The 17,348-nt window shown below is 37.0% G+C and overlaps 1 protein-coding gene across 1 annotated transcript in view; it reads right to left on the reverse strand.

The window, feature by feature from the left end:
- Positions 1-259: 259 nt before the first annotated feature.
- Positions 260-17,348, reverse strand: part of LAMA4 (laminin subunit alpha 4) — a 110,200-nt gene continuing 93,111 nt past the window's right edge. Inside the window, exons 30-40 of the mRNA XM_075202940.1 lie at positions 13,399-13,532; positions 12,608-12,766; positions 9,640-9,793; positions 8,326-8,519; positions 6,526-6,715; positions 5,856-6,011; positions 5,039-5,198; positions 3,886-4,016; positions 1,235-1,328; positions 575-694; positions 260-454 (exon numbers count right to left, since the gene is read on the reverse strand). Of these exons, the coding sequence (XP_075059041.1) occupies positions 309-454; positions 575-694; positions 1,235-1,328; positions 3,886-4,016; positions 5,039-5,198; positions 5,856-6,011; positions 6,526-6,715; positions 8,326-8,519; positions 9,640-9,793; positions 12,608-12,766; positions 13,399-13,532 (1,638 nt within the window). The 3' untranslated portion in view covers positions 260-308. The remainder of the gene's footprint in view (positions 455-574; positions 695-1,234; positions 1,329-3,885; positions 4,017-5,038; positions 5,199-5,855; positions 6,012-6,525; positions 6,716-8,325; positions 8,520-9,639; positions 9,794-12,607; positions 12,767-13,398; positions 13,533-17,348) is intronic.

Genomic DNA, 17,348 nt, shown 5'->3' on the forward strand with positions numbered 1-17,348 from the left:
AAATTTCTCACGTTAAGATCCTTAATGAATCAGGCCCGTGATGTTTTTCCTTTAGTAATTCATTCTGTCCACATTTAAATGCATCGTATCTATAGACTAAAGCCAAAATTACCAGATTTCCCATTTGATGAAATTGTTAAAAATTTTGAGTCCAGTTTGTCCTTATAATAGTAATAGGACTGTCATAGCACAGAGAATGTTATTTGTTGCCCAAACTCTTTCTCCATAGTGTATTTGTTGTGTAGTAAAACCAACAATCTAAAGTAAAAACAGGTTTATTACAAGCTTTTTATTGTACATAGTGACTGTTAGAATGAAGGGCAGGTATTGACGCTGATTGCCCCACTGACAAGGGATGCTTTACTGAAGCTCACTGGCCGCTTGTCTATCACAAAGTTGCGGATGCAGCCTGTGAATGAATGTCTTGTGGTCAGACTTGGCGCAAGCAAAGAATCTAAGAATGGAGAGAAAATGGAGAGAATTGTGAACAAGTGTTGATACACAATACACAAATATACAAAAAAATACAGAATGTGTCGTGTGTGAGCGCACATTATACTGTTACTATCCTTACCTGGCACACCTCCAACAAACACAGGCTCTTTAAGATTGACTAGCTTTTTGTTCAGAGGGCCAACCACATGGTTTATTTCAGAATCCACATCCAGTTGCACCACATTGGCATCCCTTATGACTGTAACAATATGCAAGAAATTAATTATAGTTTTACCGCCAGTAAACTGGAGTATGGTTCTATTCTCTTCCCAATGATTGTACTAAAAGTACCAAAACCACACAAAAAACACATTGAATTGTAGATGCATTTTCAGAATTATATTTCATATGAGCGGTTGTTTAGCAGATCGAGTGCTAGAAAAGCAGAACACTTGCCATGTAAAAATAATTGATAGCACTGCCTGTACATTAGTGCAGATGTGAGAACAGTGTCATAGTATTTCAGATATGTTATGTTTGTTAGGTACCATTCATTACTGTGTGCTTAAAGGAGATAAACAGAACTACAAAGAATTAATCATGCACCATGTAGCGCTATGATGTACAATATAAAGTTGTTTAAACAAGTTTTAAATGCAATTGTTTTATCAAGTTAATTTTCGGTAGACTTGGTGCTAGAGAATATATAGTGATTCACATAATATGCACCTAAACACTAGTGATTTTTCTAAGTAGCAGTAACACACTACATTTACAATAAAGGTATTTTTTTACAAACCTGCAATTCTGTGCCACTGCCCATCACAGAGGCTTTGCTTTGGTACAACATTTGTAGAGAACTCCTTATTGCCAAATTTCACTTTCACTACAACCTATACAGAAATATAAACATATATTTAATAGACATAATTTGTATTATACTTCCAACTAATGCTCAGTTTGCTTCAGTAGTATAATAATACAATGCATATATATTTGTTAACATACAATTATAATATCAATTTTCTAATCATTACCAGTTTTTCATTTGGCCCTCTACACCTATATAAAGCTACATAGGTGTTTTTGAAACCTCTCTATAGGCATCACCCACTTAAAAAGTAGCTCCACCCTCAGAATGTATATAAGTTGTGAAAATGTTTCTGTAGCAGGTACATAGTTGCCAACTCATTTTGTTGCTATGCTCGTTGCATATGGTAGTCTAGGTGGTGATGGGCAACAGGCGGCCCAAGGGCTGCAGGGGCCCTCTGAGCCTTCACCTATGGCCTGTTCCTTCCTGTTTTATTGTCAGATGTGTTTGTTATACCTTGTAACACTTGTTTAAAATGGCTGCTGATATATTATTACAGATAGGTGTCTTTGTTTGATTAAAGGTATTACAATGTGCTAATTGTTTAACATCACTGGAATTAAGGGTAAGCTGAGGCCATTTTAAAGGATAGAGGGCCACAACATGCAAAGTGTTTCAGGTTGCCTTTCACTGGTCTTCGTGTACCTTCATGTGCTTCAACTTGGATATACAGTATTTCTCTGATTCTAAGGGAGTATTCAATTGGCCGCATTACCGTTAAAAGTAACGCGGCCTACGCACTATTACCAACGTTATGGTAATAGTGCGCATAATTACTGTTAAGGCGGTAACCTTTAACGCTGTTTTTTGCGCAGAAATCATGGTTAAAATTACAGTATTAACGGTAATAGAATTAAAGTCGCGTTGAGCACGGCCAAATTGAATTCCCCCCTAAGACACCATAAATTATAAGATGCATACTAAGGGGGGTGAATTCGATTAGCCACGTAACCGCCGATAGTAACGCGGCCGGCGCACTATCACCGATATTACGGTAATAGAACTCGCTATTACTGTCAATATGGTAATCTTTAATGCTGGTTTTTGCTTGCAGCTCAGTCAGCCGAGAGCAGAAATTAAGGTTCAAATTACCGTATTAACGGTAATAGAATTAGCACTGTGCTGAGCGCGGCCAAATTGAATTCCCTCCTAAGAATGAGTCCTATGAATAAAATAAAACGCTAAACACGCATGCGCGATTCTAAGACGTTTAGCAGTTGTAGAAATGATTATATGGGGAAAAAGGTGCGTCTTAGAATTGAAGCAGTACGGTAATGCCTTTTTCATTATAAATACTTAGTTTCTTTAAATATTGCATTTGTCATACAGAATAACACGAATAGTACTGTGCAGCACATCAGTATTAAAAAGTAGATAGATTTCCAGGGACAAATATTTAGAATCTGGGACTGTCACTGAAAATTAGGGATAGCTGGAAACAGGGAAGACTGCAGAAGAAAAAAACACAATGAAATCACTTATCCATACTTGCCAGCTCCCGGAAACAAGTTTTTGGGAGAGGGGGCAGGGCGAGGCCAATCGCATCATTTTGGCCCCACCCCCCTTGAAAACGTCATTTGCAAGGGGGGGGGGGGCAAAATGACACGATTGGCCTCGCCTCCCCCCCGCCCTCCAAAATGGCGTGATATCCAGGATCCGGCAGAAATGCCAGCTCACCCAGGAGCCCGGGAGACTGAGCCGAATTTCGGAAGTCTCCCGGACTTTCCGGAAGAGTTGGCAAGTATGCACTTATCTGCATAATAATCAAAATGTAAAGCTAGCAGGAGACAGCACTATATGACTGCTTTTCCTATAGTAAGCTCTGTAGCAAACTGAATGCTGGACTTAACAACAGGAAGAGCAACCATAGGACTTTAAGCAGGGGAGGGCTGGCAAACTTTGGCCCGGGTGGCAAAATTCGATTCAGTAGCCTATTTTAAAGAAGAAAAAAGGCAGACGGCCCAGTTACCCAGTCCAAGTTAGCCCACTATGGGACCAGCCCGGGGGAGCAGATGCCCCGCTGCCCCCCGGCCCAGCCAGCCCCTGACTTTAAGCAATAACCGCACAATATAATGTCACATATAATCATTTCTACGTATAGGGGTCCAGCGCCAGAGAATATTATTATCTTTTCAAGTTGTGGGCTCTCCTTACTCTGTCATTATGTGACATGGGACAAATCATTTTGACAATGTTGTATTTTTGTTTTTGTATTTATAGTAATATCCTGCATAAAGTAATTTTGCTATTAATTCTGCATTTATGATTACTATACTGTGAATGCATTATCTCACTTTTTTATTATGAGTTTAAATATTTATATTTCAGATCCGCATAGCAAAATGTATAGAAACAACTATTGCCTGGTCCATCTGTCTGTCATTATGTGCTCAATAAACACTCAGCACACCAGTGTCATAACATCTTTTTAAAGTGTTGTACAGTGGAATTGATAAGTCTATGATCAAACAGATTTGAGGATCATCTGGTATGCAAATAATTTATTCTATATTTTGTACAACACAACAAAAGGCAATACAATGTAAAATGTCAGCATACGCCATATAAAATATCATTACCTGTCCTTCTTTCATGTGCAAATTTAGGTATTCACCATTCACATTTTGGATGTGAAACAAAATTCCAGAGCTGCTCCGAGGGCGCACTTCTATTACAAACTCAAACTTTACCCCGGAGTGGAAGGATTCCGCTACAAAACGTAAAAAAATATTGCTGTAAGTCAGGTACTGGGTTTTCATTTGAACTTTATCTAAATACTTATATGATATGTTCACCCTCCACACCATAATACATTTTTCATCTACCATGTCATTATCAAATACCTACTATTGCAATGTCCAATGGGATAAGTTGAGCAGATCATAGAACAATGAGATTTGATTTTGCTAGATTAGATTGTTAATGAGATACAGGGGTGGATTTTATTTTATTTTTGGGAGTAAGGGGGAGGTGCCCCTGTTTTGCCGCAACGCAAGATGCAAAGCCTTTTTCTCCCCCACAAAAACTTTTTTTTAACTTTTTTTTATCATGGGTACGATCAGGTCTCCTTCAAACACTTTTAATGAGTTGCATTTTGTATCTTTCATTCGCACCTTGTAAAATCACATTTTTAAGTGCACTTCGACCAATGTGATAAAAACATTCAAATACAAAAAAGTGACACGTATTAAAGACCGTCCCAATAACCTTCGGTTTCAGAATTAATTTAGGATATGACTTGAATAAAACTGAGTAGTATTTTTTGAGGAAAAGATAAAAGTTAAAATGAAAGAAGGGGCTGATCCTAAAGTGTTCATAGTTTCCACCATGGACATTTTTAGGTGGATCTGCAAACCCACAGATTGATCTTCTGGGGGCTTGTCTAAAGACTGTGTAGAGGGGTAGCACCACAAAAGGCAGAAAAGTATATGCAATCACGCAAATATAAGAGCAATGCTGTTCTGCATTTCTGTAGTATGTAAATGATCGTTACTATTTATTTACATGCCGCATATTTACTGTAAGAAGGAGAACCTTGTTTAGAAACTGCTGCTATTTACTGAATTCCATACTAGTGTCCATGCCTTACTGGCCTTGTAGGTGTCATATGTCATTACAGCCAACTACTTGCTTTATTGACTCACATGTTGCTGTCAAAGAAATGCTCTTGCCAGAGAGTCAAGACAGGCCATTGCTCGTGTAGAACAGTGTTTTTATTCATTAAGTCATTACCTAGAATCACATATCCTCCTTCTGATGAAATGTAGGATCCGGATTCCATGGGTCCTTCAAAACAAGGTGTCACACTAAATGTCTGGGATGGGGAAGTTACAGAGTGTCCATTCAGCTGCAAGTCTCCGAGGCATCCATTGAAGCTGTACACTGAATTGATCTAAGAAAATAGAAACATATGCAATAATAGAATAAATCAGGAATTGCAGTGAACAGGGTAAAAAATATACAAGACTTAAAACCAACTTATTTCCACCAGAAATGCAATGTTGTTTTGAAAACATTAAACAGCATTTCGATTAGTAATTGTGTGTTCTAAAGGGGTTGTAATTACAATTTCTATCCTTTCCAAAAGCACAGTGGCAGAAGCTACTTTTCTTTTTATACCACTAGAATATTGATGGATTTGTCTCCACCTCCGCTACTAATTCCAACTGGACAATAACTACTTCCTTGTTCTATTAATAGGATGGATGAGTTATTTACAGAAAGTCAGTTTCTATGTATACTAGAGATATATTTTCCACTGTACTTAATTTTACTTGCGTATACAATTTATTTATTGTTTTAAGTACAGTTAAATTTATTTCTAAAGCAGTATCTCTATCTAGTATTTAGCTACTCCTGCTTACTCGTAGATATCCATGTAATCTAGCACTACACTAGCCCTGAGTACTGACATCATGATGTTTGTTTGTTTGTTTAGCACTGTACAACTTCATTCTTTTAAGCAAGAAGCTGCTCAACAATCCAACTGATAACATATTAAAATGTCAGATTCATTTCATTCATAACTCCCCCTTAACAGAATCATTACCTGGACATTCTTCATAGCTTTCTCAGGGGCCACACCTCCTAAATAAAGCGGCGTATCCACACTCCAAGTAGCATCGGAGGCAGGAAGACTGTCTTCTAGCACTCGTAGACCATCAATAATTAATTTACCTTTGTTCTTGTCACGGACACATATTACCTAGTTACAAATATGATACACAGAAATATATTTGTGAGTAAATTAAAAATAAATTCAATGTATTAGGCAATGAGAGCACTGAAACGTTTTACTCCTACATTATAGAACTTCCATATATTGTTAGGTGATTTTCCACACTAGAGATTTTTTGTATGTTTAGCATGTTTGTGAAATGATGACCACTATACAATTTACTGTATACAAGTTTGAAAGCATGTTTTTGTTTTGGAGCAATCAATCATTTACAGCTTTATTTCTTATTGCCATTTCAAATAACTTTCTGACACTGGAACATGTATATTGATAAATGTTATTAGTATCTGATATATAGTCTATAAGATCAACCTACTTTGGTTGCGTGAATATTTAACTGATGTAGTTAGTACTGTCAATTTTATTACTACATTAGCCTACCACCACTTTCTGCAAAAACATATGACTATCCATCCTTAAAGCACTTAGGTAAAACTGGACTAGATGAAATGAGTGTTTACTGCAAGTAACTGTAACTTACAGTGTGCCACATGCCATCATTGTACTTTTCCTGGCTTTTAATGGTCAGTTTTTGCTGGCCAATGTTGAACATAAAGTATAGCTGGCCATCAGCAAGGAAAAGAGTTATAAAGTTGCCTTCTTCTTCATCTGACACATAGAAGATCATTCCATGGGATGAATGTGTTCTCAAGCGGAAAGACAATTCAGATCTGCCAAATATAGAAAAAAAGTGTATTGATGTGTTTTATGTCTAGTTCTGTGAGCATAATAATCAATGGGAAATCTCAGTCATGACTTCTATTAAATAAACTAAATGTGACGTAAGACTGCATGTCTAAACATCATGGTATAGTAATGCTACATAAGTCACAGCTTTATACACGTGTGAAACTAAGAGATGTGTAAAGTATTCATAATGTCAGCCAAAGGTACACCATAAGCCATTTCTATTTAAGCACTAGTAATAACTGTACTATAGTAACTGAGCTATGTTGAGGGTTCATGATCTTTTAACTACAGCTGAGCAGTTTGGATTTATGGTAATCCAACATATTCTCAGATTTATTCGGAATTGCCTGCACTCCTTGGATTTGAAAACAAGGCAAAATGTGTGATCAGATCACAGATTTGGTTGCCGCTAGCCCAGGTATCTCACTTCTCGTCCATTTGCTTTTTATGGCTTTGTATGCCCTGGTGCTGAGTGTAAGGTTGGTCATAGATCTGTTGTGTTTCAGAAGGACTTCTCTACATTGGACATCAATCTGCATCAATGTAGTGTTTGGGCATAATGTTATTACTGTCATATACATAATGTTATTACTGTCATATACTGCAATAATAATGTCATTTGATATATTAAAATCTATATATAAATGTGCATGTGTAATGCTTAAGATTGGGCTATATCTGATGATGGTGATATCTTTTGATTTGAATTTACTGTGCATATCTAATGCCGATTAGTGGGGTATTTCTGATGATGACAATATATAGAAATGATAGCAATAGAAAAACATTATACATAGAGAGTGGAACAAAGTTTCTGCACTACATTGGGTGACTGTTCCGTCAACAAAGCAATGTGTACTGCAAGGAGAAACAGTGTTGGCACAAACAGGAAATCACTTGAATAATTGGAAATTACGTAAATTGTAAAGTAGTGAAAATGAATGCTATAAATATGAATGTAGGAATACCCCGAAAAACCTTGAAATTATACAATTATAAGGGTTTTTTTTAGCATTTTTAATTTTTTGTGATATACAATGCCAATGCAAAACACCAGTCTGGTTTTGCCAAAACCAACACCTAAAAAACATCAGATCTGTAGGGCTGACCCAATTAAATTGCTTAGTGCTACTGTGGTCCCTTGCTGTCTATCGGCAACTTGTACAGGCTACGTGGCAGCATCCTGCAGTTTGATTGGTGAAAAGTTGCAGTCAATCACCAATCACAGCGTGGATGGTCAGCACCATAAACCAATCAGTATGCTACTGGGTTTGACTCATTAATTGTGTAGGTGCACACTGCATGGCTGCATTGAGTTTCTGAGAGTCAGACATAGATTGCAGCTCAGTTGCTACAATTGAGTTTAAACACAATTGGGCCAGCTGGGCAGCATCCTGTGGTTGCATTGTCCCTGTTAGGCACATCCAGCATTCCGGCGCTGGCAACCGCCGAGCCTGTCACAGTGAACCAGCATAGGGGACAGAAGCTACCCTTCCCCATAGCACAGTCCACCTCTGTTAGGTGTTTGTACCCTCTAGATCTTTCCCTTCTCTGGCCATACACAAGATGATCACACCAGCTGACAACTTACTTTTGATTGAATTGTTTAGGGATGTGCTTGAATTCGTGGCGGCTGTTTGCAGTTCCACCATAGAGATAAGCATTTCTGACTGATCTTGGTGTACTAGATGATGAACACTGGGAGACAACTTCTGGATTATCTTCTGTTTGTATGATCTTAGACCCAACAATAGTCTGTGGGGGATTTGCTTTATGTTTTCCAACCTGTATAAATATAGGCAGGAAATGAAAGACATTTATATACCAGAATAAGTAAAAACAAGCTTGAAATAATCTTAAAATTAGTTAGTACAATTATCTTGTCATATTTGGAAGATTTTAATTCTCTAATCAATCACAGGAATAAAAGCATAGTCATATCAAGAGACTTAACAGAGTAGAAAGTAGCTGAATTTGGACACTTAACTGCTGGTGTTTTAATGCTGCACTTAACTTCCAATGTAAGTGTAGAGCATGCAACTGCATGTATAAAGAAAACACATTGAACCTGAATCATTAAGGAAAGTAAAGCAAAAAACTGAGTAACTTTGAAACTTGGCAAAACCATGTTGCAATGCAAGGGGTGCAAATGAGTTTATTATTTTGCACAAAAGGAAAATATTGGCTGTTTTTTCATGTAGCACACAATACTTGATAGCTTTATTGGTACACTGATATTTAAAGTTGATCTAGGACATGCCCTACCTCAACTATAAATCTGATCCCCCATTTTAAATGTAGCTTCCCCTCCAATCCAACATGGTTTTGCCAAGGTGCAAAGTTATTTTTTTTTTTTTTACTTTCCTTAATGAATCAGGCCCATTATATTCCATGTATGCGCAAACACATAGCATTTATATGTATTTTCAACTGAAAATACACATATAATCCTGAAGAAGATTATACCTGAAGAGGGCCATCAATCAATCAAATTCTTTACTTATCCCCAACATTTCAGTTTCAAGAGTGCAAAAACCTAAGTAGGAAACTTATTAGGGTTTATTACACTTATCCAAAAGTGGCATTGCAAACTACAAGAAAGGTCCCTTAATGGGACTACACCTCCTTGTGATCTTTTCTAGACTAGTTTGGATTTTAAGGACATTCTAAGAAATTTAATATGAGCAGTCCCTTCTTCATCACCTGCTATGTTTTGACAAATTAATATTGGTTATAGAAGAGCTTTTTCTAAGGTTTTGGGTTCTGCTACTTCACACCTTCACAGTCATCACCAATATATAACATTTTTTCAAGCTAATCCCTTGACAAGAACCCTTGCATTCATTAACGTGATAAGGGATTAGCTTTTTTTTCCATAAACCACGTATGAATTAATTCTACTTACTCTACTTTTTTGCTTTCCTTTGGCCTTAGAAGAGTTTTTACCACGTTTATGGATCAGAGCAATTGGGGGCGTTTCAACAGGGCACCCATACAAAGACACCTGGACCTTGTCTGTATACTTCTGAAAGTCTTCAACTTCCACATCTCTGTCAATTCTACAGAATAACCAAGTAGAACACAAAGTAAAAAGAAAAGAAAATATAACTGCAATTGAGGCAACAGTATAAAAATTGAATGAATGCTTTTGTTGAAAATGTATTACATAGTAATGTATTGTGATCTAAAGACAGAATTTTAATATCGCATTGAACTGTCTAGTAAATTTAACCCAAAATATATTTTAGAAAGCATATATGGAGGGGTTTTCAAACACAACACCAGGTATGCATAATAAAATATATTTTATATTTATGTTTTCTGAACAAAAATAAGTAAAATAATAAAAAAAAAAAAAACCATAGTTATTTGATAAAATATAACCCTTTCAGCCCATTTTTCTTGTGAACAGAAGTAAGTCAATTATTGCCTCAGGGATCTATTTAAGAAGCGGTGAAAATGCCAGCGTAAATACCTCCAAGAGGCTCTCCCACTTGTTTTTGTTTTTTTAGCAAAGGTGACAAAAACTGAACACTTTTTTTTCTTAGAGTTCTGCTGGAACTTTATATTGCATATATGTATTGTACCTATCAAGCAGTGTGTTGTGTCTGTCTCAAGTGTGGAATAAGCAGCCTACCTACACCCGTATTCAACAAGAATTGTTTCTTCAGATCCCCTTTTAGTTGAATATGGACGTGTATATATGCCTGAATTGTGTGCGTTAAAAAAAAAAAAAAATGCACAAAGGGCCTTATTCATTAAAGAAAGTAAAGCAAAAAATTAGTAAGTTTTCTCCTGGACAAAACCATGTTACAATGCAAGGGGTGCATATTACTTTATTATTTTGTACATAAGTTATTTACTGGCTGTTTTTTCATGTAGCACACAAATACTTGATAGCTTTATTTTTACACTGACATTTAAAGTTGATTTAGGACATGTCCTACCCCAGCTATAAATCTGATCCTAAATGTAGCTCCTCATCCAATGCAGCATGGTTTGCCAAGGTGTAAAGTTACTCATTTTTTTGCCTTACATTCCTTAATGAATCAGGCCCAATGTGGTTACATAGTGCTTCCTACCTAGTATATATGCTTGATGATATGTATGAACACTGCGGTACTATGCTTCAGAACTGAGCAAAATACCTCAGTTTAGGTGCAGAATCTTTCAAAAAGTAAAAATAAAAAAACAAAAACAATAAAGCAGGAAACATTTTCTTGCTTAGTACTTACTATTCAATCATTATTAACAATACTAAAGATTAATTGGGAAATAACCCCCCCCCCACTGCAAGTTGGGAGAAGGAGCATTTCAATAGGTGCAAGAGAAAGTAAGGATATTCTTTTGAGATTATATTTAACTCCACAACAAGCCCACCAAGTGGCTCTGGTACATGTAGAAAACATCTATTGACCTTGTTTTGGTTTATCTATCTATCAGGTTAGTATAGTGACACAGCCTGAAATTCTAATTAGTATCCATAGTGAAGGAGAAATTATACTGTAACCAAACATATTGTGCCCGGAAACTAGATTATAGCGATTAGCTTTTTTAAGATTATATACTAATCATTTATTAACTGCTATTTCTATAGTTCATTAAACAGCAATTTATAGAGAATATTGAATCACTCTCATCAGTATCTGACCTAGTGAAGCTTAAAATCTATATTCCTTACCACACAAACACACACACATAGGGGTTCATTTATTTAGAAGCCACATAACCTACCAGTATGTTTTGAGAGTGTGGGAAGAAACCAGATTAAATTCTGGCAAACACAGGGAGAACAAAGAAACTCCACACAGAATAAAGCTTATTGCATCCAGATGCACCTAAAGGGGGTGGGGGAGCAGGTGCAAAGTACCTGGCCCATGCCTGCCTGGGGTCCCTGACCTTCCTGCATTGTGGGAGCAGCCACTAACCAGCGGTGGACACTCCTCCCTCAGTGGCTATGGAAGGTGGCCTCAAAAAGTTGCTGTGTCCTCTTAGCTGCCCTAATTGCACCAGTCCCAGTGAGGCAGCAATGCTAACCACTTTTTTTTATTTTTTTAATTGTATATTACGGAGAAAAGATTGACTTCAGACTGTAAGAATCACTCGGTCATGAGATGCCCAAATGTCTTAAACGGTATCAGGTACAAAAAAATTAAAATAAATCCAATATAACTTTTGTTTTACCTGTCCCATTTTGTGACTGGCCAAAAATGTTTGATTAATGACAGAAATTTGCTACCATCATTCATTGACACTAATTTTCAGCATAGATGACAAAGTGATGACCAGCTTGATTGACTGGATCATGAAAGTTCCATCCATGTGACCAAGTACTAGAAAAGGGTGATATAGGAGATGTGCTAATTTTTTTAAACAATTTTTGTGGAATATTTTGCATTAGGTGTAGAAATTCATATGCTTATCTGGCAAAATGTGACCAAAGTGTTGCAGGCAGAATTCCCCCTAACATTTTTGTGAACTTACAAATACAGTGTGGACTATCCACGCCAAGGCATGGGGAAGCAAAAGCAGAAAATAAATTGTATCGCCAGAAGTCTAGGACACCTGTATGAACTGTCTTGTCCTGTAGCAAAGTTCGAGTTTCACAAAATTCCGTTGCTACGTCACTTTTCTCTCTGTGTGCATAACTTCAATGTGGAATGTACATACATACCATTTTACTTTATCTACTTCATGTTTGATGAAAAATAACACCACAGCTGGTTGTCTACTGGGATGTCACTTTATTAGGTTAATATTGGCAAAGCTTATATATTAATTCATGTCCCCTAAATATTGTTAGTTTTTCACTGGAGATGCCAACATAGAAATTTTTGCACAAACAGATTATTTATGAGCAGTGCAAAACAAACCTGGTGAAATAAGCGTTGCTGATGCACCCTGTGAAATTAGCTTGCGATACACTACTAGGGGAGCCACCAAAGTAGAACTTTCTTGTCACTGGAGGATTTATGTCTTTTTTATCCATATCCTGGAAATTAATATCTGTCTCATCCACCAGGAGATGATACCTACAAAAAAAAAATTCATGTCCATCAGTACTGGGATACATGTTTTCAATTTAACATTGTTATTAATCTCCTTAGAGATTTTACTTAAGTTGGGTGTTTACTTCACCAATATCTATGATTAGCAGTCTCATTTACTAAGGTCTGTAATAAGCTGTATATCATAGCTAATGTAAAACACTGCAAAGGCTTCTGGGTAATTGATATTACTGTGCAAGTAAAACAGAACCACAATTGTTTTCAGTAAGAATATCTGGTGATCATTTTTGTGGGGACTCATTTTTTTCAACCGAAGATCCTTTTCGCTTATCTATTAATAGGTAATGGCACAGTTATATTTCAGAATCATTGCATGTGGTGTTTTATGAAATAAAAATCATATTCAACTGCACTGCGCGTCAAAATCTGTATTACATTCTATTTGTATGTAACATATCAGAATCATTTATTCTTATACTTTAGTTATGCCTATTTACAGAAAATAAACTGTAACGTATATCTCTGAACATAAATATAATATAGTGAATGAGAGAGAAATCATAAAAGTAACAAAATGGAAATTGTGTTGTATTTGTTTATTTTAAAGCAAAAGTGTCAAAAAAGAAAAACAATTTGCTAATGAACACACACTGTACCTTGTTGGTGACATCGATGCAACAATGAAGTGACTGTGCCCATCGTTGTACTGCATGTTTTTCGAGTGGACCTTTATGTCTTTTACGGATAAGACTACAGAACCATTATCAATGGAAACTGAAAATACATCAGCCTACAAAAAAATACACATAAATATATTTACATCACACCACAAGTGGCAAACTTATTATTAGCATGTAAAAAATGATGTCTATAGACAAGGAGTGACTAGACAATATTGGGGACCATTTATGTAAACTGTATAGTTGGCAACATTTTAAAATGGTTTCCATGGACACTACTGGTGTGTTGGTGAATCTATCCTGTTGAACCGTGGAGCAGTACAATCCCCATCATGAAAAGTTTATTTGTTGTATCTTTGCATTTTAAATATTTCTCCTCAATACATATTAGATTGTAAAGCGTAGAAAATAAGAATTGATGTTAAGAATTGCATTTAAGTTTCAAAAGAGAGGACTTACTTACTGGAAATTAGGGACAGCTATGAAAATAGTGCACTGGATAAATTATGCAATTACCAATAGTAATCAATCAGAATTTAATAGTCTAAACAGGCTAGAGCTGATTAGAAAATGAAAACAAGTTTCCCCGCACATTTTTCCTATGCACCAGCCATAAATGTTTCTTATTGTGTGCAATTAGAGACCATTCTCCACAGTAAACACACAGTGACATTAATAATTAGTGCTATGAGTTATTCTAACTGCCTGTTCTACAGTATACATCTCTGGGGAGTGTGGGACTGGCAACACTGTTGGAGAACATATTAAGTGTGAATTCACACCAATGTACTTTTTTGTATATGTTCTGTGTTTATGTGTTCATCATCATAATCATCAGCTATTTATATAGCGCCACTAATTCCGTAGCGCTGTGCAGAGAACTCATTCACATCAGTCCCTGCCCCATTGGAGCTTACACTCTAAATTCCCTAACATACACACAGACAGAGAGGGATAGAGAGAAGACTAAGGTCAATTTGATAGCAGCCAATTAACACACTAGTATGTTTTTGGCGTGTGGGAGGGGACCGGAGTACCAGTGTTCCCTCTAAGCTGAGCAATCTGGAAATGATAGAGTTAAACTTGTACCTTACTAGGAAACAACCTGGAGATTGTGAATGCAAACCTTTCCGGTGGAGCCCTCATTAGAGTGACCTTTTAACTCTTTCCTTTCCAGACTGCTCAGCTTAGAGGGAACACTGCGGAGTACCCAGAGGAAACCTACACAAACACAGGGAGAACATACAAACTTCACATAGATAAGGCCATGGTCGGGAATCGAAATCATGACCCCAGTGCTGTGAGCCAAAAGTGCTAACCACTAAGCCACTGTGTTGCTCTATTTCAAATGTAGTATGTTGCACCTTCTTTTTGGATTAATTTTTCCTGTTTTGATTAGAATAGATGAATATGCAATGAGCTGTGACGTCAGTCAGCTCCCATGACCACAGTGTAAAGTACAGCTGATATTCCCACAGTATATAATATGCTTCCTGGGCTCACAGTTTACATTGCCACTCCTAAGCCCACAGTATACAGTATGCTTACAGGATACAGTATGATTCACATGCCCTCAGGATTTGGTACTGCTCATCGTCATACTTGCCAAATTTATTACCTCCATTCCGGGAGATTCCAGAGGGGAGGTCTGGTGACAAGTGTGGGAAGGGGCATGGTGACATGATTGCATTACCGTGGACCCACCCCATTAAGTCCTGCCTCTGCTATGATCTGGTAGGGTGCCATCTATTACGGGAGTCCATGAGAACTCCCTGAAACTCGGGAGCCTCCAAGACATTCTGGGAGACTAGGAAAGCATGCTCATAGCATAGAATCCAACACCCTCAGTATACACAACCGCTTTCATGCCTACAGTGAACAGTACAGCTCCTGTGCTCACACTATCCAATCCCCTCAGTATACATTATGGGTCTAAAGCCCTCAATAATGCATATGTCATAGTCTTTATTTGTCAGTGGCCTTTTGCACAGGCATATGTGATAGTGTCATGATTGTTTTTTTGCTTTAGACTTTTAAACACAGGGCACTGTCTATTATTAAATGATACAATTGTAACATTCCAATTTATATTATTTTTTTATTGATCTGGAACTATTGTGTGTGCAGATCCACTGCATATTTAGACACTTGTGCAGCATCTGGGTTTAACTTTATGATATCTGAGAAAGGCAAATCAAAACCCCCTAGTGACAGTTACCAATTTATCACAGATGAAAAAAATCCATCCTAAATCCAAATATGGCAATCAAATAAATTTCCTGGATCAAACACCACCATAATATACTCTAGTAATTATAGTACCATTACTTGTAAGAAAGACATCCAAACCATTTTAAATTCTGTTAGTGAATTTACTATGACCACCTCATGTGGTAAAGAATTCTACAGCTTGATCACCCTTACAGTAAAGAACCCTTTCTGAAACAATCTTTCTTACAATCACAGCTGATTACTGCTTGTCCTCTTCAATTAGTCAACTTTTTGCAATCACCTTGGATATATTTATACTTCTTAATTAGATCACCTCTGAGGTACGTTTTCCAAAAAGGGCTGTAGACAACCGCAGTTTTTCTAAAATGTCTTTATAATTTAACCCTTCTATTTCCTTAGCTAATGATGTGGCTGGCTGCTGAACCCTGGCAAATTTTCTTGATTGGAAGTACCTCTGTTTTAGAAGTGTTGAGTTTGTAAAGAGAGGCCCTACTAAATTGGGATAGTACATCGTGAATCACTGGCAGCGAGGTCTCCGGGTCTGTAACAAACAACATGACGTCGTGGGCAAACACACATAATTTATGTCCTGGCAAAATTTTTTAACTTTTATTGTAAAAATCAGTGGATTATTATATAATGAAGAATGAAGAAGCAAGGGGCCTTCTAAGGCACACTCTAAATGTATAGTACAGGAGATGGAGTGATTCAGTTGTAGCTGACAGGACTACTTAGAAACGTGACTATATGCTCAAAAAAAAATAGACATTGTTGCTAGTCCTAGACACGCATTATAATAGTAAAGGCAATAATAACAGATACTTTCTCCCCCTGCTTTGTTCTCCTAAGATTAGTTCAGCAATATATCTAGCTATTTTCCCATAATTTATGAAGACCAAAACAACAGATGTTGCCAATCCCCATATTAGGGTAAATGGATTCTAATAAATAAATCTAGGAACACATATGTCTATCTATTGGTAAAACACTCCATTTTAAACCATGCCAAGCAATATGCTTGTTTTAATAATTTTAAATAAATATATTAAATTAGTGTGGTATGAAGCTTGCATGCCATCACAGCAAACGGCATAACCCGAATGGCAGAACCTATAGGTAGCAGACAAGTGACATGGAGGCACCAGGAGAGGTGACAGCATTATGAGCATTCATAGTAATGAATAATCCCAAAACTGTGAAACAGTGATTTCAACTGCATCTGTCATATTTACTGTTCTTAATCAATGACCAGTGTGTGGATCAAAAGAATGCAAGCTTAGAAAGAGGACACTGCTCTTGCATACTTCTCCAGGGATAAAGATTTCTCTAGGAACAGACTCTCTGTTGTGGGGATAGACCCCAGAAAACGGGGATGTCCAGTAACTATGCAGAACACATAACTTTATCCAGTAGACTAGGGGTTGGCTTGAAATTTTAGCCTGGGGGGTGGGGAGATTTTGCAGCCTATTATGGTCAATTGAAAAAAAAAAAGTATGCACCATGTCACTTTAAGTACAAATTTTAACTGGAAAATTTACAGGGAAATTTGACCTTGTGACCAGGAAAAAACAGGTCAACGCCAGGAAATCTGGAATCTGAAAGTGGAAACACTGCTCAAAGCCTCCTATCCCCCTGTGCTGACACTTTGAAGTGATAGGGTAACACCAGCATCGGACTGGCACACCGGGATACCG

This window comes from Mixophyes fleayi, chromosome 3, assembly GCF_038048845.1.
Source record: "Mixophyes fleayi isolate aMixFle1 chromosome 3, aMixFle1.hap1, whole genome shotgun sequence".
In the NCBI taxonomy this organism is placed as follows: Eukaryota; Metazoa; Chordata; class Amphibia; order Anura; family Limnodynastidae; genus Mixophyes; species Mixophyes fleayi.